The sequence below is a fragment of the Stegastes partitus genome, unplaced genomic scaffold, assembly GCF_000690725.1.
Source record: "Stegastes partitus isolate 25-593 unplaced genomic scaffold, Stegastes_partitus-1.0.2 Scaffold2370, whole genome shotgun sequence".
NCBI classification, from domain to species: Eukaryota; Metazoa; Chordata; class Actinopteri; family Pomacentridae; genus Stegastes; species Stegastes partitus.
Genome location: NW_007580101.1, coordinates 33,921 through 58,014, shown reverse-complemented (window position 1 = coordinate 58,014; position 24,094 = coordinate 33,921). Strand labels below are relative to the sequence as shown.

General features: G+C 40.5%; 2 protein-coding genes and 1 long non-coding RNA gene across 3 annotated transcripts; 2 read left to right on the top strand and 1 right to left on the bottom strand.

The window, feature by feature from the left end:
- Nucleotides 1-1,101: 1,101 nt before the first annotated feature.
- LOC103374826 (uncharacterized) lies at nucleotides 1,102-4,104 on the top strand. The gene is made up of 2 exons (XR_521154.1): nucleotides 1,102-1,179; nucleotides 2,731-4,104. It is a non-coding gene; the product is annotated as an uncharacterized LOC103374826 (long non-coding RNA).
- On the bottom strand, nucleotides 4,067-14,051 carry LOC103374827 (tripartite motif-containing protein 65-like). The gene is made up of 8 exons (XM_008304976.1): nucleotides 14,008-14,051; nucleotides 13,105-13,556; nucleotides 12,858-12,953; nucleotides 11,572-11,802; nucleotides 9,619-9,787; nucleotides 9,419-9,508; nucleotides 9,087-9,304; nucleotides 4,067-6,469 (listed from the first exon to the last, which is right to left on the bottom strand). The coding sequence occupies exons 2-8, from the start codon at nucleotides 13,552-13,554 to the stop codon at nucleotides 6,161-6,163; spliced, it is 1,563 nt and encodes a 520-aa protein (XP_008303198.1). The 5' UTR covers nucleotides 13,555-13,556; nucleotides 14,008-14,051; the 3' UTR covers nucleotides 4,067-6,160.
- A 1,000-nt stretch (nucleotides 14,052-15,051) lies between these two features.
- Nucleotides 15,052-22,170, top strand: mrpl38 (mitochondrial ribosomal protein L38). Its single transcript, XM_008304975.1, has 9 exons — nucleotides 15,052-15,143; nucleotides 16,759-16,947; nucleotides 17,055-17,186; nucleotides 17,274-17,476; nucleotides 17,580-17,652; nucleotides 17,761-17,806; nucleotides 18,750-18,908; nucleotides 21,647-21,783; nucleotides 21,924-22,170. Exons 1-9 carry the CDS (start codon nucleotides 15,059-15,061, stop codon nucleotides 22,058-22,060), a joined length of 1,161 nt encoding a protein of 386 aa, XP_008303197.1. The 5' UTR covers nucleotides 15,052-15,058; the 3' UTR covers nucleotides 22,061-22,170.
- The last annotated feature ends 1,924 nt before the right edge of the window (nucleotides 22,171-24,094 follow it).

Genomic DNA, 24,094 nt, shown 5'->3' with positions numbered 1-24,094 from the left:
CAATTAATGTCAATGATGGTGGAAATGTTACCGTTTAGAGTTTTTTCACTGCTGCAGATGCTGGGAAACTTAAAGTTACTGATTCAACAGTGAATCCTGCATCATATCAAGAGAGAGCTTGAAGATAATATGAGGCCATCTGTCTGGAAGTTTGAGTTGACCCAGAGGTGGGTCTTTAAACAGGATAATGCACACAGCAGATCCAAGGAGTGCCTCAGAAAGAAGAAATGGACGGTTTATGGAATGAAGTGGTCAAAGCTCTGATTTGAATTACACTGAAATGTTGTGAGAAGATTTGCAAACATCTTGCAGCGGAACAGTTTCAGTGAACCAATGTAAGAAACTGGGGGACAGTTATGCAAAAATACCTACAGGAAGTTATTTCTGTTCAAGGGGCAATACTAGCTCTGAGGCCAGAGGTGTACTTTATTATTCACAGAAGGAATAATGATTGAAGAAGCTACTTTTCTTTGTGGTGCTGGTCTTCTGTATCTGTGGGCTCTGTTCAAAAAGAGAATCAGGTGCTTATGTGACCCAGATTTTTTAAAAAAAAGTCAACAATTTCTATGGAATGGTTTTTAAATGACTGTACATCAGAGGGACACTATGAATTGCAATATACTTCAAATGTATTCAACAAAATACTTGTTGAAGCACAGCTTGTACTGTATGATAAAAATGTGAGCTCACACTACTTGTGGGGTCTTTTAGGGTTGAAGAGGTAGGACTAAACTAGTAAGTGAAGTTAACATTTAAGTATTTAGGAGCTATTGTTTTGTTGTGATTGTAAATCTGATTTCAAGTATATAACAGATTTTTTATTTATTTATTTTTTTTTTAAATGTCAGAAGTTCAGATAAAGCTTGTGTCACTCCTCAGGCCACAGAATGATGCCTTTGTTTGCAACTGGTTGCACTGTTGCCTCCTCTGCTTCCTCGCTCTCATATCTCATTTTGCCTCCGTTCCCTTTCCCCTCCTCGCTGCACCAGCAACCGTCGGCCCTGCAGTTTGATCAGCCCTGTTTGTCTCACATATCCCAGGAATTAACAGCAAAGCCCATATTTAATTAATGCCCCCTCCCTTCTCTCCCTTTCTTTCCCAGCGGAGGCCAAAGCAGCCGAGGCAGCAGCGAGTGCCACCTGTGCTACACTGCCTCCTACACATGTGTACCTGCCACAGGTAAGCTTCCCTCCACGTCTCTGTTTTACAACGGCTTTTTGTTCCGCATGGAGGAGTTTTAGGCAGTACCTCCGGGGCTCCAGATATTTGCGAGTGTGCAAGTTAAAATTTCAAGCGGTCGCAATAGTGGGAATGCACGATGATCATGAAGCTGTATTAGTGTCGCTGGAACCGGCACAGGAAGCTGCTGGGTTAACCTCAGTGGTGGAAAGCAATACTTTAATAACTTCAGTGAACTGTGATATTTATGCTTAAAAATGTAAAACAGAGCACACCTTCATTCATTGTTTTCTCCGCTCATAGAAAAGGGTGCATGTAAAAAAAAAAAAGTAAAAATCACTCATTTCATTTTGGACAAATCTGACATGAGAACACCCTGGTTTACCATTTTTAAGGTCATTTTTGGTCACACACCTGTCAGAGCACACCACAGATACCAACAGCAGCTACCACAGCCTCCAACGTGGGGCGTTTAGGGAACATCTGTAAATTGTAGTGTCTATCCTTAAGAAAATGTTCAACAAGTCATATGTTTGCCTTTGACCAGGTGGGGAGGTGTGACCAAGTAAGAAAGTTGGTCCACCAGTGCTACTGGTTGGTCTGGAGCCCTGACCTCCAAAACCATAAGAACTGGGAGTAAAACAACCAGTTTTGTTATTTTGAGCATCATTTACTCACGTGTAACAGACATTTTGTCCAGCAAATGCTCAGAAATAACAGGAAAATATATAGATTTCTGTTAGATAAGGTACCACAGACTCAGCATTTACTGTGCCCAGATTGATCATGCTTAATGTTGTGCAGTCGCCCCCCCAAGGCCAGGAAAAACCCTCTGTAGCCATTATTCATAGTGTTCTTACTGCAATGTTAATTATGAAATAATAGAATGAATTAATTTTGGACGTAATACAAAGAGTATACAGTCGAGAGATTTTTAGAGCAGTTTATTTGCTAAATTTCTGCAGGTACATTAGGTTGGTTAGTTAATGGACAGAAAGTTAAATGCCAGCACTTTTGGTAATCAGTTATATCAGTGATTGTTTTTAGTTTGCAGACTCCAGCTTCTTAAACATGAAGATTTTAATGCTTTTTCATTTCATATTTGATTGTAAAAACTGACTGTGTTTGTCCTTTGGAGTTTTGTTCAAATAAAAAGGCGACCTGAAGACATCACACTGGGCTCCCTGGGAGGAATGGTTCAGGATTTTCTCACATTTTAATTGTCATTAAAAAAAACAAAAAAACTAGAACATTATTGATAGTGAAAAGAAGCATTTGTGCAGCTCATCATCGGATGTCAGCTGTTTCAGTTTGCTGAAAGGCAGCATTTATTTTATTAGCCTCTGGACAGATGTCAGGATAGTTTTCTTTGCAGCATTACAGGTTCAGCCAATCACAGCGAGCAACAGCACACATGCTGATAGCTGCAGAGGATGCTGATGGGTGTGGTGCATTCTTACTGACACATCGACATAGTGTCTCTTTTACATCCTGAAAACAGATTATTGTACAGCACTGTTGTCTCAGAACATACCTCTCCTGTGTTTGCAGGACAAGCCTCCCCCCTACTCTCCTCCAGAAGACAAGAAGAACCAGTAGACCTGCTTAATCTCGCCCTCCCTCCTCTTGTTCTCCTGTATCCTCCATCCTACTGGACCACCTCGTTTCTCATTCCATTAACTGGGCATCAGGAGGACAAAGTATTCTTTTTTTAACATTATCCCCTCTTCTTGTCTTCCTAGTCCCCTCATCCCCTTTAAGTCTTCTCATTCCATTGCTTTCCTGCCTCAGTCTATATACCCTCTGCATTCCTTGTAACTATTCTTATCTTGTAATCAGCTTCATTCTCTTCAGAAGCACCTTTACTTGATGGTAGCAGAGTAGAAGTATTGGTAGCAATCTTTGACAGAGAGAAGATTGCTGAGGCCAAAGTGGTCAGGATTTTGGGGCTTTTTGACAAAAACTGTAACCTGACTAACTATTTTAGTATTTCTCGCCTTGCAAGTGTCCCAAGAATCATACGCCACCTTAAACTTTAGATTCAGCGATGCTGTGAAGCTCATTTACAATTTTCTATGACTGTGTATTAAACTTGACTCAGTCTAATAATTCCTTTGCTAACCTGTCTGAGAAGAGCTGGATGCAGTCTTTTATTTTTCTATGATTTATGTGTACAGGCTTTTAATATGTAGACTTTTAAAATGAGATATTTTCTCAAGAACACTAACCTTAAGAATAAATAGCTTTTGTAAGGAGAGCAGATTGCAGGGTGGTCTGGTCTGCTTTGTGGACGAGAGGACCACGAAGATTAGAGCGGCGTCGAGTGAATCCCTGATCCTGGATTAGAGCAGAGAGCGAGGGGGGGCCTGCAGGGACAGTCGGCCAGGACGGATTATCTTTATAATGTGCAAGAGCAGACCCAATGATGTCACTCACTGTTTTGTCATGCTCCTGAACGTTTGAGAAAACACAGTCAGACTCACCGCCAGCCTGCTTCACCTTCCATGCTCCTAATGTACATTTCTACCATTAAAGATACAAACAGAACCGTCAGAGCAGTTTCTCATCGTTTTTACTTTCCGTGGTTGTGATCTTAACTCTCCAGTTTGAGGTCCGTCTTTCGATCTGATCTGAGCACCTCAGTATCTGAGCCTCTACTCTTTCTTCCTTCCTCTGTGGTCATTAATCTATATACTGTATCTGTGGCACATCCGTGGCTGATTCTTTGCACTTTTAGAATGCTATGCATCGGGCTCCTGTTTGCTCTGTTATGGCTGTGTGTAAAATACAAATAAAGCTCTGTATTTATTTCAAACTAATTTATTGAATAATTAATGTAAAATGGCTCAAGTAAGAAAACAAAGCATGATCTCAACTAATGCATGTGTGCATTGGATAGGATTTTATTAAATGATTCATGTGGAACAGAACTGTCCGTCTTTTTTTTTTTTTTTCTACAGAGTATTGCTGTCACACATTGACGGGTATTAAATGTCCACTTTGAACACAGAATAGTGCATTACCATATTTGACAAATGTATTCCAGAGTCAGCAGGAGGGGTGATGATTCTTTTTTTTTTTATGCCATTAGGCCAAAAAGACTGAAAATGTGCTTGTCATTTCTCAGTCAGTCAGTAGTCCTCGTCTGCACTTTAATTCAACTTGTGCAAATCCACAGCAGTTTCCCAAAAACTGATGCATGATGTCCTGAGCCTCAAGTACCTCAGCATACCAAAGTTCACAACTATGATTTGTAAGTGCTCATGATCTTCAAAAAAAAAAAAAAAAAAAACTGGCACCAAAAAAAACCTGCTAAGACCATCTGGACAGTACAGCAGATTCCAGCACAACACTGTCAGCATCACAGGTTTAGCCTGACGTGTAGTCAGGACCATTTGTGCATTCATAATAAGATCCCAAGATGATAAAATGTTGCTCCATTTCAGTTCTGTATTCTCAGTAGTCGTGAGCAGCAACACAACATTTTCGTTTCACCCACATCACTTGTAGTGCAACAGGTGGGAGGATTCAACAGGACAAAGTCTCACCAACTGGAGCAGCAGCTTGTTGTCCTGGACACATGACCCACTGGCTCACATCTGGCTGTGGGCCGAGTCCTGCACACGCACGAAAGCTACTAAAATCTGAAAAGCACAGAGGTTTGGGCATGCTTGAGCATTTTTTTTTTTTTAGCTTTTATTTCTCAAGGCCTACATAGTTGGACTTAAAAGGTTCAATTTTGAAATTCAAGCATGGCCAGGAGGATTTGCCTGATGTGGCTTTTTGTAATACAGAAAAATTTCCCTTTATCTTTGCTGCTTTGACTTCCTACATGTGGACATGTACTGTGTGGAACAGGTGGAGCTTCAATCCACACATTAAAGGAACCACACTGATTTTTTTTTTTTTTAAAGGGAAGGATTGAGCACCAGCTCTGGCAGAAAATGTGAAAGTACAAGACATCTTGAGAAGCTCATTAGATCGATGCCACTCCTTCTTTATGATAAGCATGAAGCTAGAACACTTTCTTTCATCGCTACTAAAACTTAAGTGTAAAAACAACACATGAGGCTTTCCATTGAACATACAAATATTAGAAAGCCATCCATCTTCTCTTAAGAATTCTACTTCTTTAAAGTATACTGGAGTCAGGCACAGTTAATCTGACAAATGTACCGTATGAGCAACAAAGGTTTGCAGTGTCCTGTCAGCCTGTTACGGTTGAGTCCTAGATTGCCACTCCAACATCTGTCTATTACACTTAAAACACTGCAGGAGGAGTCTGTTCAGTCATAGCACCACAACACGATGGATCCACGGTTACTGATGCACTCACCTGCTCCTCAGTAACTTCATCATTCAAACACGTGTCATTACGTAAGTCTGGGGGAAAAAAAAAGAACACTTTTGTTTTCTGTATCTGAGCGGTCACTCAGATATTAGCAACTCTTCATCCAGCATGTGTGTCGATCGTTGTGAGTCAGTGTTGTTCATGATGAGTCATTTGCCTGTCAGCTCAACCACCTGTAGTAAGTGCTCATTGTCTCGCAGTAGCAACACTAAAAACTATTTTTTTTTGTTGTGAAAGTACAAAGTTCTGACATGACTAGTTGAGATTGGTCGGAAAGCGGACTTCTCTCGAAAATTAATTTCTACATACTTTAAAGAGAAAACAAACCAGAATGAAGCAGTGTGAACTTAAATGGTAAGGCCCTTCAGGAGCAGTTACCACTTCCTTAGCTGTGGTCAGGAATAAATCGAAGCCAAGGGGCAGGTTTTGGGGGAAGTAAAGCCCATCACAGGCGGTTCTTCTGCTTAAAACAACATAGGAAGGCAGCTGTTGTAAAAGAGGAAATAAAAGACTTTAAAAAGCTGCTAAATGGTTAGGGCAGGGGGGTCCTCTATGTTGAGTCAGCTTGTGCCCACGGTCTGTAGTGCTTCCTATAACTCAGCTCCCGTCTTCACCTCCTTTGTGAGTTGCTCATGTGGAGCAGAGGGTGATGCTGACGCCCTCTCCTATCCAGCAGGCGGGAAACAGCTCCTGGGTGAAGGCACAGTGGAAGGCGTGGAGCCTGTTCTGCCCGTCTCCGTAGTAGGTGAGCGTCCCCGCCTCGTAGTCCAGCAGCATGCCGATGCGGCTGTGCTGCGAGTGGCCGGTCAGGGTCTCCCTCCGGCCGTTGTGCCAGGCGCTGAGCTGATGCTCGTCCAGCTGCAGGCTCCAGGACAGTTCGTTCATACCCACCATGCACCTCTTGCCCTTCTCCTTCCTGGGGATGGTCTCGTAGGTCACCTGACAAGAGGTGGGGCAGAGGATGAAATAGCTGCAGCATCAGCTTTGAGTTGCTTTATGAGGATCACGAATGCATGTACAAAATTTCAGCTGTTGGCATATTTCAATCTGGACAGAGCGTTGGAGAGAGCCAGCAACAGATCGACATGACCATCTGTGCAGGCACAGCTACAGCTACAGCGTGGTTGGAGTCGTTATTGTGAAAAACACAATTTTGTAAAAAGGTAAGATGATGAATGGTAGATTAAGTACACAGTTCTACTAGGATTATAATTAAGTAGATGACACAGCAATACTAGGAATGGTAATGTCACTGTCCTGTCATGTCTGATTTTGGCCCAAACTAAAACATCTCACCAACTTCTGGATGGTTATGTTTTTTTAACATTTTGTACTTCTGTTTTGTGTGTATTTTATGTATGTAGGATGTTTGTATCTTGTAGCCTGATTGCAAAAAAGCTTCCCATTTGGGCCAATAAAACGACTGAGTTGAATTGAACTGGATCGTCATGGAACTTGTCATCAGTATCCATGGTGACGAGGTCCTACTGATTAAGGTGAATTTTGTTGTTCTAGCAAAACCATCTGTGAATTTGACTGTGAAATGTGTCTCAAACCACTGGATGGATTGCTGTGAACTTCAGTGATCCCTTACTTTACCTCTGGTGGTACTAACAGGTCTAAATTTCCATTTGTCCTTCTTAGTTGACACTTTGGTTTATGTCATAATACCTGCAGAACCAATAGCCTCAGGAAAAATTGACTAAGTTCCTTTTTTTTTTTCTTTTCCTAACAAAGTATGTACTGTTACTTGCAGTATTCATACAACGGGGACATATTAATTTATTACAGTGTTAGGCCATAAGCTTTTTTTTTTGTAAAGTTATTTTTGGGCTTTTTTGCCGCCAAAAAAAGGACAGGAAAGTGGGGAAGAAGACTGGGGGGAAGGACCTGCAGGAAAGAGCCATGAGCGGGACTCAAACTCATGACCTGTGCGTCGGGTAACTATAGCCCCTGAACATGGGACACCAGCTCAACCAGGTGAGCCATAGCGGCATCCTTGGCCCTAAGCTTCAACAGTCTTGCTGACATATCGTTTGCAGTCTGAAGTGCGAAATGAGCTGTCATCTCTCTGTGTGCTCTCGGCCATTCAAGCCTATTTTATTTGCACAAAACACCCTGACATATTTGTACTGTGCTGAGGACTGTAGGTCAGAATGGCAAGAAAAGCACGCTGGCTTGCATCTAGCAAAATGAGAGCAGATATAGTAGGACTTCCTGGACGACTATATCCACAATATCAACCTATTTCTGGCAACACTGCATTCAATATACTATGTATTGGAAAAGAATACATCTTGTTCTGGCATATGATACAGTATGGGTATTGGAAAACAACCTTAGTGTTTAGTGTAAACATGCTAAACTCAGTAAGCTCTGTGACATCAGCTTTGTCAACGGTGGGATGTTGATGTTAGCATGTAGCTCAAAAGACCTGCTGTACTTTATCTGTTCTGAATTAAATTTCTGTGAAACAACTGAAGTACTTCTTTGTTATACAGCAATCCCAATGTTCATGAAAAAGCCAACTTTTAAAATGTATCGTCCAGAAATGCAATACAAACAATTCCACAGGCAAGTCAAATTTGTTTTGGGCTGTTTTTTGTGTGTGTGTCAGGCAGAACTCTTAAGTTACTTTAGTTTTTAAGTCTGTCATTCAAAGCTAAACTAACTATTTGGCTATAGACTTCAATGGGAAATCAGTGATTCTAATTCAATACAGTTTTGTTAAATTCAGTGACTCACCTGCTGTCCGTTCTCCGTATGCACCGAAAGGATATCAAATATTTGTATGCTCTGGCTTTGTAAATGTGGAAACAAAGTGTGTCAGACTGATCCACACAACACTATCTGCCTGCAGCTAATCATTACTGTTATGTTTAATTATTATAATCACACTTTACACGCTAGAATCAGAGAATTGCACAGATATTATTATTAAACCAATTATTTATTAAAAAAAAAAAGCTGGTAATTAACAGTTGACGACTAACTGATTGATGGTTACAGCTCTACGACACTATTACAGCCAACAAGCAGCAGGAGGCACTCATGCTTGTGCACAGGATGGGGGGAATTGTGAAGGGGATATGATTGAGAAACAACGAAAAAGGAAGGCTCAAAAAGGACACAAACTTAAAACGTAGTGCTATGATATGAAAGAGACATGCCTTTCCACGTTGCATACAGCTGGAACATCAGCCTGGTTGTTAGTGCCGTTGCCTTGGCGATTCATGGACAAGAATTTGTGAGGTGAGGTTTCTAAAGACGCACTGAAAGGTGAGGTTTGTTTGTTTGTTTGACTGTTGAGGTAAAACATGAACAGTCTTTCTCCAGAATCGCTGACTTCTCTTTTAAACAAGCTGCACTGATTATAGAAAATGAAGTAGCAACCTCTGCCAGCTCTGAGATGTTTCAATGTGAATTGTATGATTTCAGGATTTATAGTTGTTATTATTTATAGAGTCTAGATGCTCAAATTGGCTTTTTGTGAATATCAGGGCTTTCGTGATTCATCCTCACAGCCACAGTATACAACCACAACATGATGTCTTACCCCGAGGTAGGCCCAGGGTTTGGACACCTCCAGCTCCCAGTAGTGTTGTCCATGGGTGAAGCCCTGAAAGCAGAGCACCTGCCAGGTGTGATCGAAGCGAGCTTCATGGGCGGGGACGGGGCGTGGCCCGGACGTCAGGTGTTCCGCCCTCCGGTTCTCCTGCGACAGACACAGGTGTGCGTTGGCCGTGCGAGGGTCAAAAGTCAGAGAGCATCGGTCTGTAAGGAGGCAGAAAGGAATCAGACAAAGCAAAGCAGGAACTGAGAAGTGTCAAATCAAACTTTGAACATGGTAGAAGAACATTACAGGTCCTCAATTATAAATTGACTTACAAGCGCTGAGGCCCTCCTTCCCACCAGGGTGGCACGGAGCAGCTGGACTGGGAACAACAGCCAGTATTGGCCTCTTATCCTGAGGGGAACCTGGAGACCAATAACAAGCATGAGAACACGAAGCAGACAGTGATGGATAAACTGCTGCCAAACCAAGCTATCTGGCTACAGAGGGAGCGTCTCTCCTGAGGGCAGGTTACCGTCTTTGTCGTGACCCACGGCGGTGCTCACAGCTTTGTCCAGGTCCTCCGACACCAGCTTAGAGACTCGGGACAGGACATCTGTGACGCCGTTTAATCGATCCTGCAGGTTTGGCGTTACTTCTGTGGGAATATCCTTGAAACGGGGGATTTCTACGTGCAATGATTCCTGTGAAGATTAATGCATTTCAGAGATGACTTAACACCATATGAGGAAAATCTGTGATGTGCAACAACATTGTTCAGTATTGCACTGACTATATGTCTTGTGTTGAGTGGATGAAGTTTGACAGTCTGATTGATTACTTGTGCAACTTAAACGGTGAGTTTAAGAAGTGGTGATAAATCTTTCTGTCTCTCCTTAAAAACAATAAACTGATTTTTTCTCTCAAGGGCAAAAAAATTAATTAACATTTTCTGATAAAGCTGTCAGCCTGTTAGCACGAATGACAGCTGGGAGCTGCACTGAATGATGTTTCTATCATCAAAGATGTCTAGTGAATCGCGAGCCACAGGGCTTTTGATTATTGGCTTACAAGCTGCAATAAAGTGATGTGACACGATTCTCTAATCATGTGTTTTCTCTACCTGACTAAACCAATGCATCTACTCATTTGGGTTGTATCCACATGGTTGTTTTACCTAAGCTCTGAAGAACTGACATTGTACATGTTATTCTCTATTAGCATTTTGCTATTTCAACCCCCTGAACCCTACAAGCTGTCAGCTGGTTTAAAAGTCTTCCCCAAAATTGTATAATTTACCTGCCAGTCACCTTATAAACAGAACAAGTTTCATTGGATTTTCAAGTTTCTGATGGCCTTTGAGCTAAACATGTGTGCAGTTCCTCAAGAAAACTAACCAAATTGAAGATTAAAATAGCAATATTTTAGCAAAATCACACTATCCATCCATTATCTATACACCGCTTAGGGGGGGCTGGAGCCTTTCCCAGCCGACTTAGGGTGAAGGCAGGGGACACCCGGGACAGGTCACCAGTCTATCACAGGGCTACACTTAGAGACAGACAACCAAGCACACTCACATTCACACTTATGGACAATTTAGAATCACCAGTTAACCTCAACATGTTTTTGGACTGTGGGAGGAAGCCGGAGGACTACATTTTGTAAGGAATTAAGAAATTCTGTACTCCTCGGGACAAATGTGAAGCCATCAAGTGACTCAGCTGCAGCAAACGATCACATCACCAAAAATTCAGGAAACTTTCAGCTGCAACTGAGCAACTGAGAGGAGATGCATATTAAAAATGTAAGTAGTAAAATATTGTTTGTATGTATCATTGGTATTTATTTTAATTTTAATTTTTGTAAAATAAATAATTAAAGAAATTCAAGGTTTTTTTCTTTTTTATGATGTCTGTCCTAATATGTGTTATATTGCAGAAGAGACACTTCTAAGGTCTCCCCACTTCTAGCTATGGCTTTGCTGTTTCCACAGAGGTATGGTCCATGATATTGCAGTAAAAAAAAAAAAAAAAAAAAAAAGAGCCCACAGTGAGTAAAAATGTGACAGGAGCAACTAAAATGTCCAGAAACTGCTTGGAGTTCAGAGGGTTAAACTGTCACACCACTAGTAACACATACATTTAGCATTCTTGCATTTGATTTACAGGAAAGACATGACACAAGGTCCACTTAAAGTTGGTTGCTGGTGTAAGAAAAGTCTTATCAGTGTCTGATGGGCCAGAAGTTCCACATTAAGGTGTAGTGTAATATAGCAGTAAGAAATGGGATTTTTTTTTTTTTTTTTAAATTAAACCTTGTCAAGTTATAATAAAAATGCTTCTGCTGCCATCAAGCAGCACAAAGTTCCTGTAAGTTCTACCTCGGCTCTTGGTCAATTCAGAGCTCACAGTCTGGCTCTCCTTTCAGGAGTGTGTAAACTCCAAACAAGCAAATCTAAAGATAGCATGAAGTCAGAGGTACAAACCCTGATGAGCTCCGTATCAGAGAGGTTATGTAGAGCTGCTATTTGGCCCTGGCTCTCCCTGAGTATCTGGGAGCGCTCTTCTAGTTCAGCTAGTCGTGCCTCCGCCTCCGTGATGGCAGCCTCCTGCTGCTCCTTAATGAAGAGCTCTGTCACCTCCTGCTTGTCAGCCAGGATTTTCATCAGGGTGGAGAATTTGACACTGACCCAAGTTGAAGTCTGCTGAAGAGTCACCTGTTGATGGAAGAAGAAAAAAACCCCTCAATTAGCATTTAAATAAAAACATACGAGGTGTGTCAGAAAAGTTCCAGGATTGGTGTCACGAAAGACATTTTTCAAACTCAAACCACAAACTGCAAGTTTTTCCTGTCAGACGATCAACCAACACGTCTACAAAGAGATCCTGTGGCATTTGCTTCATTCAGTGCGTTAGAAGAGGCGAGAGTTGTGGTAGGACAAGTCGTGGCTGCTTCACCATGACAACGCGCCTGCTCACAATGCTCTGTTCATCTGACAGTTCTAGTTTAGATTAGAAATATATCTTTTGTGACACCAGTCCTGAAACTTTTCTGACAAACCTCGTACATATATACATAAATACACACAATGATAGAAAACAGTCGATTTAGAGCTCACATACAGCAATAAACATACACCCATAAAAGCTAGCACAAAAAGTAGTGACAGTCTATTTGGTCTTCTTTTAAATTAGTATTGCAGAGGGAATATTTTTAAATTCCTCCTTTTAGCCAGAGATACTCTGTAACAGCTACCTAAAGGGAGCAGCTGAACCACAAAGATGAAAGCAGCGTGAAGCATCCTTAGTGATGGAGTCTGCCTTTCTTTTTCACTGCCAGATTGTGAAGGTGTCAGAGTTGGGTTTGAGTGTTTTTGGTTGCATGTTTAAAGACTGCAGTGAAGTTTTTCTTGGTTTTCACTGTGAGGAAGCTGCACCTTGATGATATGTTGACTGTGAGGATTGATTCACACGGTGACCAGTATACTGCTGTTAGAACATCCTGTCTAGTATTAAGACCTTTTGGCCTCAGATGAAACCTGTGCTGTTGGGCCTTTTTGTAGACCCTGTCCACATGATGTGTGCAGGACAGCTGGTGGTTGATCTCAGTGCCCAGGTACCTTAACATCTCAACATCTCAGCACTGGTGAATTTGTGAATACACAGTTAATAGTGTCTCCTATCCTATTTAAGACCAATTTAAGGTTTCTACAATTTGCTGACTTTTTCTCTGAAGTCTTTCTGATACTTTCAAATAGGCTTGAGCGTTTACCTTAGCTTGATTGATATTCTCGGCCAAGTCATTTATGCTTTTCTGTGTTTCTTCAATGAGTTTGTCCACCTCCTTACTCTTCCTTTCCAGCAGCAGCTGTAAAAAAACAAAAAACACATCACAGTGAGACAGTCGGCTTTGTATAGTCACAATCATGTATCATTTGATGCTGGACAGTGTTCCAGCTGGTGTAACAATCCATGTTACATCCCAGTTAAGCACCTGTGAAGGCAATGTGTTCATTTACCTCTTGATTTTCCCTTTCTGCCTCCAACATGACCATTTCATGGTTCACACACTCTGAGATACCACATTCGCAGCACACAGACATTTTGTCCTGCCTGCAGTAATAAACCAGAGGCTTTTTATGACGATCACACAGCAGCATGGCTCTGGCCCCTTCACTTCCCCTCATGAGCGACTCTCTGCAGGAGGGGTTGGTGCTGTTGGCAGCCTCGGTCAGGACCGATAGGGACACGTTTCGCTTGAGAATGGGCCTGGTGGGGAACTCCTCGTTGCAGATGGGGCACTGAGGGCCAATGTCTGACTTGCTCTTGGTGTCCCAGTGAATGGTGATGCAGTTTTTACAGAAGGTGTGACCGCAGGGGATGGTGACAGGGATGCGGAAACGATCCAGGCATATGACACAGGTTAGGTTTGAATTCTGAGCCTCCATGTCTGAAGAAAGAGCAGACATCTCTGTGAAATAAAAAGGAAAAAACAAACAAGATATTGGTCATGGTGTGACAGACATCAAGGTAACAGTTTTATAGAATGACTACAGACATAACTAAGTATTTAATAAAAATACTGTTTCTCAGGAGGGCAGATGGCCTTTTAAAAATGTGTTGTTTTTTTTTATAGTGCCATTTATCAGACTGAGAGACAGCAGGTCTACAGTCAAGCAGAGAACAAAGCTCAGTCCAAATGGTAACGTTAGCTACCACACATTTACTCAGCCAAGTGGAAGGAGAGGCTAACGTTAGCTAGCGTTAGCATACACTCAAATCATTTCACGTTAGCTAGGACTCCTGGGAGCCAATACTGGGCAAAATATTAAAACAGACCAACAATTTAACTTCAAACCAGAGCTCACGTACACACTCGCCACCTACGTGTAACCAAACAATGACACAATATTAATTCTCACCACTTGAACGGACACATTCGTGCACAGCATCTGACTGAAAACACAAAACCGTCAGTGAAGCTTCCCTGATGACGACAAACGCAAAAATGGTGCGTTCACGTACCGCGGAGAAGTTTAGAAACACAATGGACAGAGCGAGACAGGACCATTACTATAGAAATGAATACAATATACACTAAAAAAAGAAAAGAAAAGAAAATAAATCCCTATAAGAGCAGTAAAAATCTGGCAGAAACGATGCTGAAAAATACGCTGAAAAGTGTTCTAACTTTCGCAAATTGTGACGATGATGGCAAATATATGTAAAACAATTATATATATATATTATTGTGGACATTAGTCACAGCTTGGGCTAAAAAACAACAACAAAGAAACAATAAACATGTGAATTAACTATTGAAAAAAAATAGTGTAATTTTAACAGTCAAAGACTTAAAAAAAAAAAAAAAAAGGAAAAAGTAATACTTGTAGTGAAAATACAGATACAGACTCATTTGCTACATGAGAGTATTACAAGAAGGTGCACTGAAATGTCTTTTAAAAGTATGACTTATCAATACAGCCAGAAGTCTGTAATCTTATTTCTGTTGGTGTTTGAGTGTGTTGTGCCAAAAAGTGCTTGTTAAAACTGCACCTCCCGGTTTCTAAATGTCTACAGCTGCTTTCATCTATATCAAACACACAAAAAGAAATTATTTCTTTGCAATTATTCTTATGTTTTTGCATTATTCTACCTGTTCTGTCCTCTAGGTTATAACCAATCCAGTTGTTTTTAGTGATTTAAACAGCATGAAGGGACCATTTCCACTTATATTATCCAATTTGTCACCTGCCAAAGACTGACAACAGGCTCTAACATTGTGCTTGATATGGTATTAAATGACTTGATGCAATTCACGAGGGTGGAATTTTAAAGATTATAGCACACAGAATCATTTTTAATTTTTGCACATCTACAGGAACACAAGCGGTTTAAAAGTGCACATTCCGTTTTTTTTCCTCCTCTCGGCCACCGTACCTCCTGAAACAAGGGGGAAGAGCTCATTCCAAGATGGCGCTGCGCACGGTTTGTGTGGCTGCCTTGCGGAATGGGACAGATTTAGGGGTCAATAATGCGAGGACGTTTGTCACAACAGGTATTGTATGAATATTGCTTATTTATAATCTGTTTACATTTAGAGGACCCTTGTCTTGCTTCTTGTACAGGACAGTGTCTGGTTGTATTAGCTAGAGGCAGAGCTCAGAGACATGCTGTCCTCTGTGGAGACAAACATCACCGAACTCCACAGGCCAATGTAGTCATTAAAAGTGTTATGACAAGTTGAACATATGTCATTAGCAAGACTCAGCTCGAGAATCGTAATCGTTGATGAAAAGTGGACCAGGTTCTGTCTGACGCACCAGGGTGTGCTTTGACACAGATAAGCACCAAATTATTCATAGCCATGCCAAATTATGACATTAAGTCTTTCTTTTTTTGACCAACAAGTGTTCTCAGACTGGAAATGGCAAAATAGAATAAGACCATTTTGGTTGTTTTACATTTTTTCTTCCAAATGTCATGTCCAAAATTATTCATACCCATTGGAATTGTTGCACATTTTGGAGACAGTGCAAGCTTCAGCATCACTCCAAAGGATCCTGGTAATTTCCACTATGTGCTGGAGCATTCAACCCTTTAATCAGCTACAAATCATGGCTTAAACCAAACAGAGCGTGTTCATAAGGTCCATCGCTGAGACAGACTTGATTCTTGCAAAATGTGTAAAGTCATACCCAGGTGTTTTCAAGTGCCTTTTAAGTGTGTCAGCGCAAAGCATAGTCAAAAAGTACAAGGAATTTCACACTGCGAAATATCTCAAAGTATTTGGTAGGAAGCGAAAAGTGACTCTGCAAAAATGGTCAAGGTTATTGTTGAATCCAGCAGACACCGAACAAGGCTGATTGCTGATATGGAAGAAAGCTTTTGGTAGTCAATGCTAGGATTGAATGAGATGAAAAAATAGAGTTGTTTGGACACAAGTACGTATCTTTCAATTGGCAAAAAAAAGAAAACACATTTAACCTCAAGCCCAAAAGTGGCAATGTAATGCTTTGGGGGTGTTTTTTTTTTTAACAGATATATTAAGTTTGTGGAGGAAAAGCATCAGAGTGTTTGCAGAAAAACTTGTTGTTGGGCAGCATTTGATCTGAAACATACAAAGTGGTCAAGACATGTTGGAAAATATTGGAATGACCAGAGTGATGGCAAGGAAGCCTTGAGCTGGAAAAACCTATAAAAGAATAGTATAAGAAAAAAATTTGAGATGGGGATGAATAATTTTGGGCTAAGCTACAAATATGCTGACATTAACAGAGTAAATATGTCTAACCTCGTCAACCACATTGATTCTTTGAGTAAAATGGTCAAATCTTCTAAAAGAGTTTTGCTTGCACAGAGGATATCTCTTTGTTAGCCCATCCTGAGAGGATTGATGACAGCAATATCTGACAAATTTCAGCAAACAGTACAGTAAATATTAGCAAAATGTGATCCACAGCTGAAGATACAAACACAAACATGTGCAAATATAACACTGAAAATGTAAATAAACAGGTCAAATTATGAAATTAGAACCTTAAATGTAAGAGAAATTAGTCAGTGAATGCGCGTTTCCTAAATAAATGTAACAGCCTGAATACACAGTGTAAATGCAGGATTAAACAGACAACATGATAAACGTTTGTTTGCTTTTGTTTTCCCCCCACAAGCATTCCTCTGCAAACAGACACCCCCTCTGGGTCCAATGCCAAATGAGGATATTAACACCAAGAGACTGCGGTCATTAGAGAGGTACCGCAGCTACAATCGTTACTTCAGACAAGCCGGGGAGGCAAAGAACAAACCTGTGTGGTGGAAGACTTACAGGGGCTACGTGGAACAAGCTGATCCGGAGCATGGTGAGAAATTAAAAAAGGGTGTCGTCTTGTGGCAATGAGCACTTTTTTCTACGGTAAATAAGAATTCTGTGAGCTCGCGGCTTCAAGGAGCTTTGCTGTGTGTGAAGGCGCTGAGCGAGTGGATGTCGGACTGCCGTACTGTCGACCCCGCAGCACCAAAGAAGTGAAGGAGAGGAATCAGTTGTTAAAGGACAACAAGAAGAACGCTGAGCTGGAGAGAACTTCCCGTCTGCGCACTTGTAAGTTCACCAGCACTGATTCTAAAACTTACTTGAGTTCCTAATTGAGGATTGTCGTGACGTTTTTCTTTTTTTCCCCTCTACCAGTTAAGATCTCTTTGGATCAAGTGCAGAAAACCTGGGAGAACACCGGTGGTCCGCTTCACATCAAGAGGCTGGCAGACCACTACGGGGTCTTCAGAGATCTCTTCCCCATGGCTTATTTTGTACCTCAAGTCATACTCAGCATCCACTACAGCCGGGACAACAGCGGTCAATTGTATTTTGGGAATCAGCTGACACCTACTGAAGTGCGTGAAAGCAACAGAAGAATTGCTTTTTTGCCCTCAACCCGCCTTTATAAATCCTCTTTGACGGTGTTTTTTGTCTTCTCCTTGCTGTTCTTCTCTCCAGGCAGCGTCTGCCCCTCAGATCAGCTTCGATGCAGAGGAGGGCTCCCTGTGGACCCTCCTGCTCACCTGTCCAGGTCGGCATCAGCCCTCACAAAGCTCTGGATAAGTGAATCATCACAAGTAACTCGTGGCTTCTCTGCATATACACATCGTTTCAATAAATGCTGTGTCATCTTTTTCAGATGAGCATCTTCTGGATAATGAGGCAGAATACGTCCACTGGCTAGTGTGAGTACTTCAAGCCTGCTTCAATCAGCTTAAAACCTAAACATGTTGAGCATGTTGCATTCATAGGGAGGTTTGAAGGTGCAAAGAAATGATTTAATTGGCCTGAAACTCAAATGACAAACATAAATTATAGTTGCCGTCAGTTTAGTTTGGTAATTTCTCAAAGTAAAAGAATTTTCAGTAAAAATTAAAGTCCCCTTCCACTGCAAATGTGCTTATTGTATCTTCATCTGGCTGTTTGAGCTTCAAAGTGCAGAATGATGTATTTGTGATCTGAGTATAAAACATTTGAACAAGCAGCAATTGTGACGTCGCAAGTTGTGGTTTAAAATGTAACAAGTCTGTAGCCAGCATGAATTTAGTTTTCAGTGAAAGGGGAGACATCTTGTGGCCAGCAGTTGAACTTTTGAAATTAAAAATATTCTCTTATGTTTGCTACTGTAAATTACTATTGCTGATAAAATGTCAAAACATTACAAAAATGTCTGTTAGAATTTTCCACATCACAACAACTTTACTGATCCAAAACCCACAGAATTTACTGCCACTGTCATGTATGGCAAATAAAATGAAAAAATATTAACATTTTATGAATATAAAACCATTACCGAATTTAATTTGTACAGAAATTATATATCAAACTAATTAAGATGTAATATTTTTGTATGTTGTAAAACATGTCTGAAGTTATTGTAATTTTAAGAATATTTCTTGAGGTTGGAACATCTTACATTGATTAAGCAACATAATCTTGTAGCTTGTAAACTAGAATTTTCATTTGTTTTTCATGTCTTGAGACTGAACTCTCAAATAAAATACATAACTTATTAAAGGATAAACTCAGTAAACAACACATGACAAAACATGCAATTATGAGTGCAAAATAAAACACATTTGTTACACAGTGGGAGTGTCTAGAGCTCTGAATGTCGTGTGTCTGCAGAGGGAACATACCAGGTGGAGCCGTGCAGGCTGGAGAGGAGCTGTGTCACTACCTGCCTCCCTTTCCCGCCAGAGGAACCGGCTACCACCGCTACATTTACGTGCTCTTCAAGCAGGACGGACACGTCAATTTCCAGGAAGATCTCAGGCCGTCACCATGGTGAGCAACACATTCATATGACATACAGTCTGGTACAGTCATCTTCAAATGTATTCATACCCTCCCTTTTACAGATGGAAAAAAACAGCTACAGCTGCCACTGAAATAAGTTCAACTTGACAAAAGTAACAATAAATAATGAAAATTGAATAAAAGTCATGACATTACTTTTGAATTGTGGTTCAACAGAAATATTAAAACAACAACAAAAACAAGCAAACAAGCATGATGGGACCCATACACTAATATTGTGTTGAACAACCCTGTGAGCCAATCACTGCAGTCAAATGTTTTCTGTAATTCTCCATCAGACTTCTGCACCTGTTGACAGGTATTTGGATTTTGGCCACTGCTCATCAGCAAAGTGCTCTACTTTGTCCAGGAGAGTTATTTATTTATTTATCTATTTATTTTTCTAATAATTCTTTTCAACCACAATTCAAAAGCAATGTCTTATTTCACTAAATTATCATTTAGCAATTTTTTATTTATTATTACTTTTTTCAGTTTCTAGTTGTTTGAGTGACTATTGTGACTTTTGCTTTTTCTTTAATGGAAGGATATGAATACATTTGAGGACGACTGTAGACCTGGAGAAGGAACTCTGGCTGGATTAGGTTGTAGCTTTAACACAAAATCCCTCCTAACTTCTCTTTAGCTGGTCACAATGTATGAATCAGCTGTGAAAACAGGAAGTAACTGTAGCATTACAAAATAGCATAACTTCTATTAAGTACAGTTTTAAAGGCACAAATGATAAATCTTTTTAAATGTGGGTATTTCATTTTTTATGTCTGCACACAAGGAGTAACATATTAAATGTGTCTCAGAGTTGGAAAAAACTAATTCAGTTTATAAACAGTGTGAATATATCTGAGTAAGCTAAGCTAACTTAATTTTAAATTTGTGAAAAAACTTAAAACCATAAAATTTGCACCCTATTTAGTAGCGTGAGAATAAGTATCATCCACATTAGATATTTTACTCTTTTTACTCTAAATGTTTTCACATATTAGCACGCTAATGTTAGCTTTGACAGTTAGCTCAGTTAGCAGGTACACCTGACTGTTGGTGTGTAAATGTTTAGTGCAACTAATCTCTTGCTACTGCCTCCGGTTCTTGACTTAAGTAAAAGTATGCAGCATTTAAAATCAGATTATTGCTACTTGTAAAAGTAAGTATATAAGCCTGTGACTGACATTAAAAAAAGAAATTAAATTAAATTGCTGCTGGAGCTGGTTGAGATCGAGCTACTTTAACTTCTGGCAGTGTTGGAAGTGCAAAACTGATGCTTTCAGTGGTAACAAGTAGTTATTATTGTTGTTGTTACTTTTTAAAATGAACTAAAGAAATTGCAGTTACCCAAGTTTAATTGGGCTTGTTGCTCGTTACTCTAGTCTTGTGTGAAAATATTTAATGCACCACTGCAGATCATAGCGGATAATTTATCCTGCTCTCTTAGTTTCCTGATTATTATCCAACCTCATAGTAATGCAGTGAATCAGTCAAGTCCAGCAATGTGAGCTTACTGTCTTGGAAGTGTGCACATTATTGTTCCATCTTTAGATTAAGGACAAAAATATACCCACCAGTTGTAGTCTATGTGACAAGGTTAGAATTTAATGAACATCAAAAGAAGTACTTCTAAATCTTTGGAGACCCCTAGTTAAACAACACCCTTCTTCAAATCTAATCGCCAAAGACCCCAGTTCTTGGGATGCAGACTGAGGAGTTACAAGGCTTGATTTTTAAACCCAGGAGTTCATCTGCGCTGTCTGTCAGCCAGCCAGAACTAAGCAGACTGGTTGATAAATGTTGCCAAAGAGACGCAGCCTGTGTCAACAGATAAATCAGCTGCCTTCAGGCGACTCATTGACAAAATACCAGTGACAAGTAGAGACTGATAATGGCGACAACGGGTCTGACAGGTGAAATTTGACACTTGTCTTTTCTCACATAGTGTCACAACAGCACTACGATAATATAGCGAGGTGTGAAGTGATTAGAGAAGTTGCAACAGATAATTAATAGGGTGGTGTAGGAATCTGGAAGAAACAACTGCTGTCAGATTTGGATGTATTTTTCAGACCTTTCTCAGATCTCTCAAATCTATTTTTATTTTTATTTTTTTAACAGAAGAGTTTTGCTGCTTTAGGCCTCAAAGAGTTGCAACAGGACGACTTTGAGCTCAAATATCTGAAATGTGAGAAGGAAGCTAAATGTAATGCTGTTTTATTGTTAGCCAAAAATGTTGGAGCCACTTGTTTCATCTTTAACAGTGCCACATATTTTATAAAGTAATGTTGTTAATGTAAATTTTAAACTAAAATATAACCAGTAATTAATGCTGCCAATTGAATGGAATAAAGTAGAGAATAGAAGATTCTCCTCTCAACTGTAGTGAAGAAGTGCAGCGTAGTATAGTACAGTACAAATAACTCAATATACAGTATGAGTAAATGTACTTATCTACATTCCATTCCTGCAGATAGGAAGCTGATGCTCCTGGTATTATTTGTGTACTGCTTAGCTTAGCATTAGATAGGCTGGGGTTCTGACCACAAGAGAATAAACAAATTGATAAAAGGTGTTAATTATTGGACTGCAGAGTCTTTACTGCAAAGCTGATATCAAACTGTAACGGTACTGGACCCGCATGAGAGGGAAACATTACCCCCTGTGTTGGTTTATGCTGATGGAGCTAGATTCGCTAAGCATGTGTTGCCTCTATTTCACAGCCATTCCCTGGCGGATCGTACCTTCAAAACAGTGGATTTCTACAGAAAACACCAGGACAGCATGACGCCGGTGGGCCTGGCTTTCTTTCAGAGCCAGTGGGATGAATCTGTCACAGACACATTTCACAACACACTCAGTAAGTCACGCTTGTCCTCACACAGGGCAAGTTTGGGCTTGTGACATGACAGAAAATATGAATTGAAGTTAGGACAGCGTTTTTATTGACAATCGCTGCTGTCTGCTGATAATAAACCGGTCTGCATGTTCTCCCTGCAGACATGAAGGAGCCGGTGTTCGAGTTCATCAGGCCTCCGGTATACCACCCTCCACAGGTCAAATACCCCCATCGACAGCCCCTACGCTACCTGGACAGATACAGAGACGGGAAGGAGCACACCTATGGAATATACTGATTATGACACATGCGCAGCAGAGAACATCCAAACATATATTCCTGCATATGTGGAATTACGTTCAACATATTTATGTTTTAATAGAAACAATAAAGCATTTTTCAACTGTGGTGAGATTGTATTATATTTACCTTTGTTAAGGACCTCGTATTGGACTCACTAACAATGTTTCTCTCATTAGTCTGACATTACAAAGGCTTCATTTATAATCTGTCATTATTTTTCCCAGTAAACATCTGTCACTGTCGGGGAGAATCAGTTGATAAACTTGTTAGGAGAGGTTGTGTTTCAGCCAAATTATGTGAATAAAAGCCACACTGCTCAGCCAAAATGTGATCGGGTAACATGTCATTCACGTTGTTGTAGGTACAGGGTCCATTTTCTTTCTCAGCTGCAGAACAATGCATTCTACATTCATGATATTTTATGGTATTTATGTGGAGTGTGTACTGAGAACAGATGTTGAGATCTCAGATTTTTTTGACCTAAGATTTCTGACTTGTGTAAATCTGTTTCTCCACTTCTCTACTGAGGTCTTTAGACTTTCAACAGAGACTTTTCCAGGTGCAGATCGTAATCATTGAGAATGTACAGTCATGGAAAATCATTACACCACTCTTGTTTTCTTCAATTTCTTGTTCATTTGAATGCCTGGTACCACTAAAGGTATATTACCTGAAGAATACAATGAACACGACAAAAAAAATGCAGTTGATTACATAACACTTTATGTCCTATTTGACATGCTTAAGCTTAATTGTATTCCCGGGTATATAAGAGGCCATTTCATGTCATAAGCAGTACTGCACATGCAAAGGCCAAGAGTGGTTTCCAGGTATGAAAGCCTGCTGTACAGCTTAGAAACCAGTGGATGTCACTGCTGCATTAAAATTCTAGAAGCTTATGAAACAGAGGAAGCCTTCAAGTCTCACAGACCCATCAGTAAAGGTTGAAACATGGAAACCGGGGACCTCAAAGAATCTCAGCATAACCTGAGCAGGCCTAATCAAAAAAACATCTGAGTGCAGTGGGTGTGCAAGGCTGCAACACCTGTAACTAAATATTGTTCAAGTTGATCATACAGGTTTAGATGTGCTGTGTCTGTCTGTCGGTCCAGCAATTTAGACTGAAAATATCTTAACTATTAAATGGCTTGACATGAGATTTTGTACAGACTTTTGTACTTCTACTTAAATTAAGGTTTTGAATACTTTTTCCACTGCTGGAATCTGAAAGAACTGGCTTTACCAGACCTTTAATTTTGTGCAAAGACCAAATCTTGACACATGGGCAGAAGCTAAAACTGTAAACTAAATACGATCTCTTGTAAAGACTTTCACCAAAACACATGTCCTAGTTCTGATCTTCTAAATGTTTAAATCAATGGTCACTTTAGAGGGTATTCACAGATTTGGGAAATTTTTACCTCAGGACCATATGTTGGATGTAGACAAATGACAGTTTACCCAGTCCATTATTCTTCAATTTCTTGTGGGCAGGCCCTGATAATTCTCCCCAGTTTTCCTTTCTTTCCCTTATAGCTCTTATTTCGTCTTCAGTTGTCTGAGGATGAGGGATATACCTGAATGTTTCTTCCATCCATCCATCCATCGGGGTGGGGCCTGGAGCCTATCCCAGCCGACTTAGGGCGAAGGCAGGGGACACCCTGGACAGGTCGCCAGTCTATCGCAGGGCTACAATTAGAGACAGACCTATGGACAATTTAGAATCACCAATTAACCTCAACATGTTTCTGGACATGTTGGGAGGAACCCAGAGAACCCGGAGAGAACCCACGCTGCATAGGCAGAACATGCACACTCCACGCGAACCGGTGACCTTCTTGCTGGGAGGTAACAGTGCTACCAACTGCGCCACCTTGCAGCCCATGTTTCTTCCAGTTTTCTAAATTTATGGCTATTTCCCTGTGTTCATTTTAACGACTAGAGCTTTAGAAAAGAATGCATTTAACATCACACTCCAAATCAAGCACTATGAAACAATGTGATACAAGTTTAATAACCTGAATGGTTT

Bases quoted from the DNA above. Each gene is read 5' to 3' on its own strand.
- LOC103374827 (XM_008304976.1), bottom strand. From the start codon at position 13,554: ATGTCTGCTCTTTCTTCAGACATGGAGGCTCAGAATTCAAACCTAACC. The intron at 11,803-12,857 runs GTAAACGCTCAA...TTCCATCAACAG, and splicing joins AGAATATCAATCAAGCTAAG to GTGACTCTTCAGCAGACTTC. The intron at 9,788-11,571 runs GTTTGTACCTCT...TAATCTTCACAG, and splicing joins CTGATACGGAGCTCATCAGG to GAATCATTGCACGTAGAAAT.
- mrpl38 (XM_008304975.1), top strand. From the start codon at position 15,059: ATGGCGCTGCGCACGGTTTGTGTGGCTGCCTTGCGGAATGGGACAGAT. The intron at 16,948-17,054 runs GTGAGAAATTAA...CTGTGTGTGAAG, and splicing joins ACAAGCTGATCCGGAGCATG to GCGCTGAGCGAGTGGATGTC. The intron at 17,477-17,579 runs GTGCGTGAAAGC...TCTTCTCTCCAG, and splicing joins ATCAGCTGACACCTACTGAA to GCAGCGTCTGCCCCTCAGAT.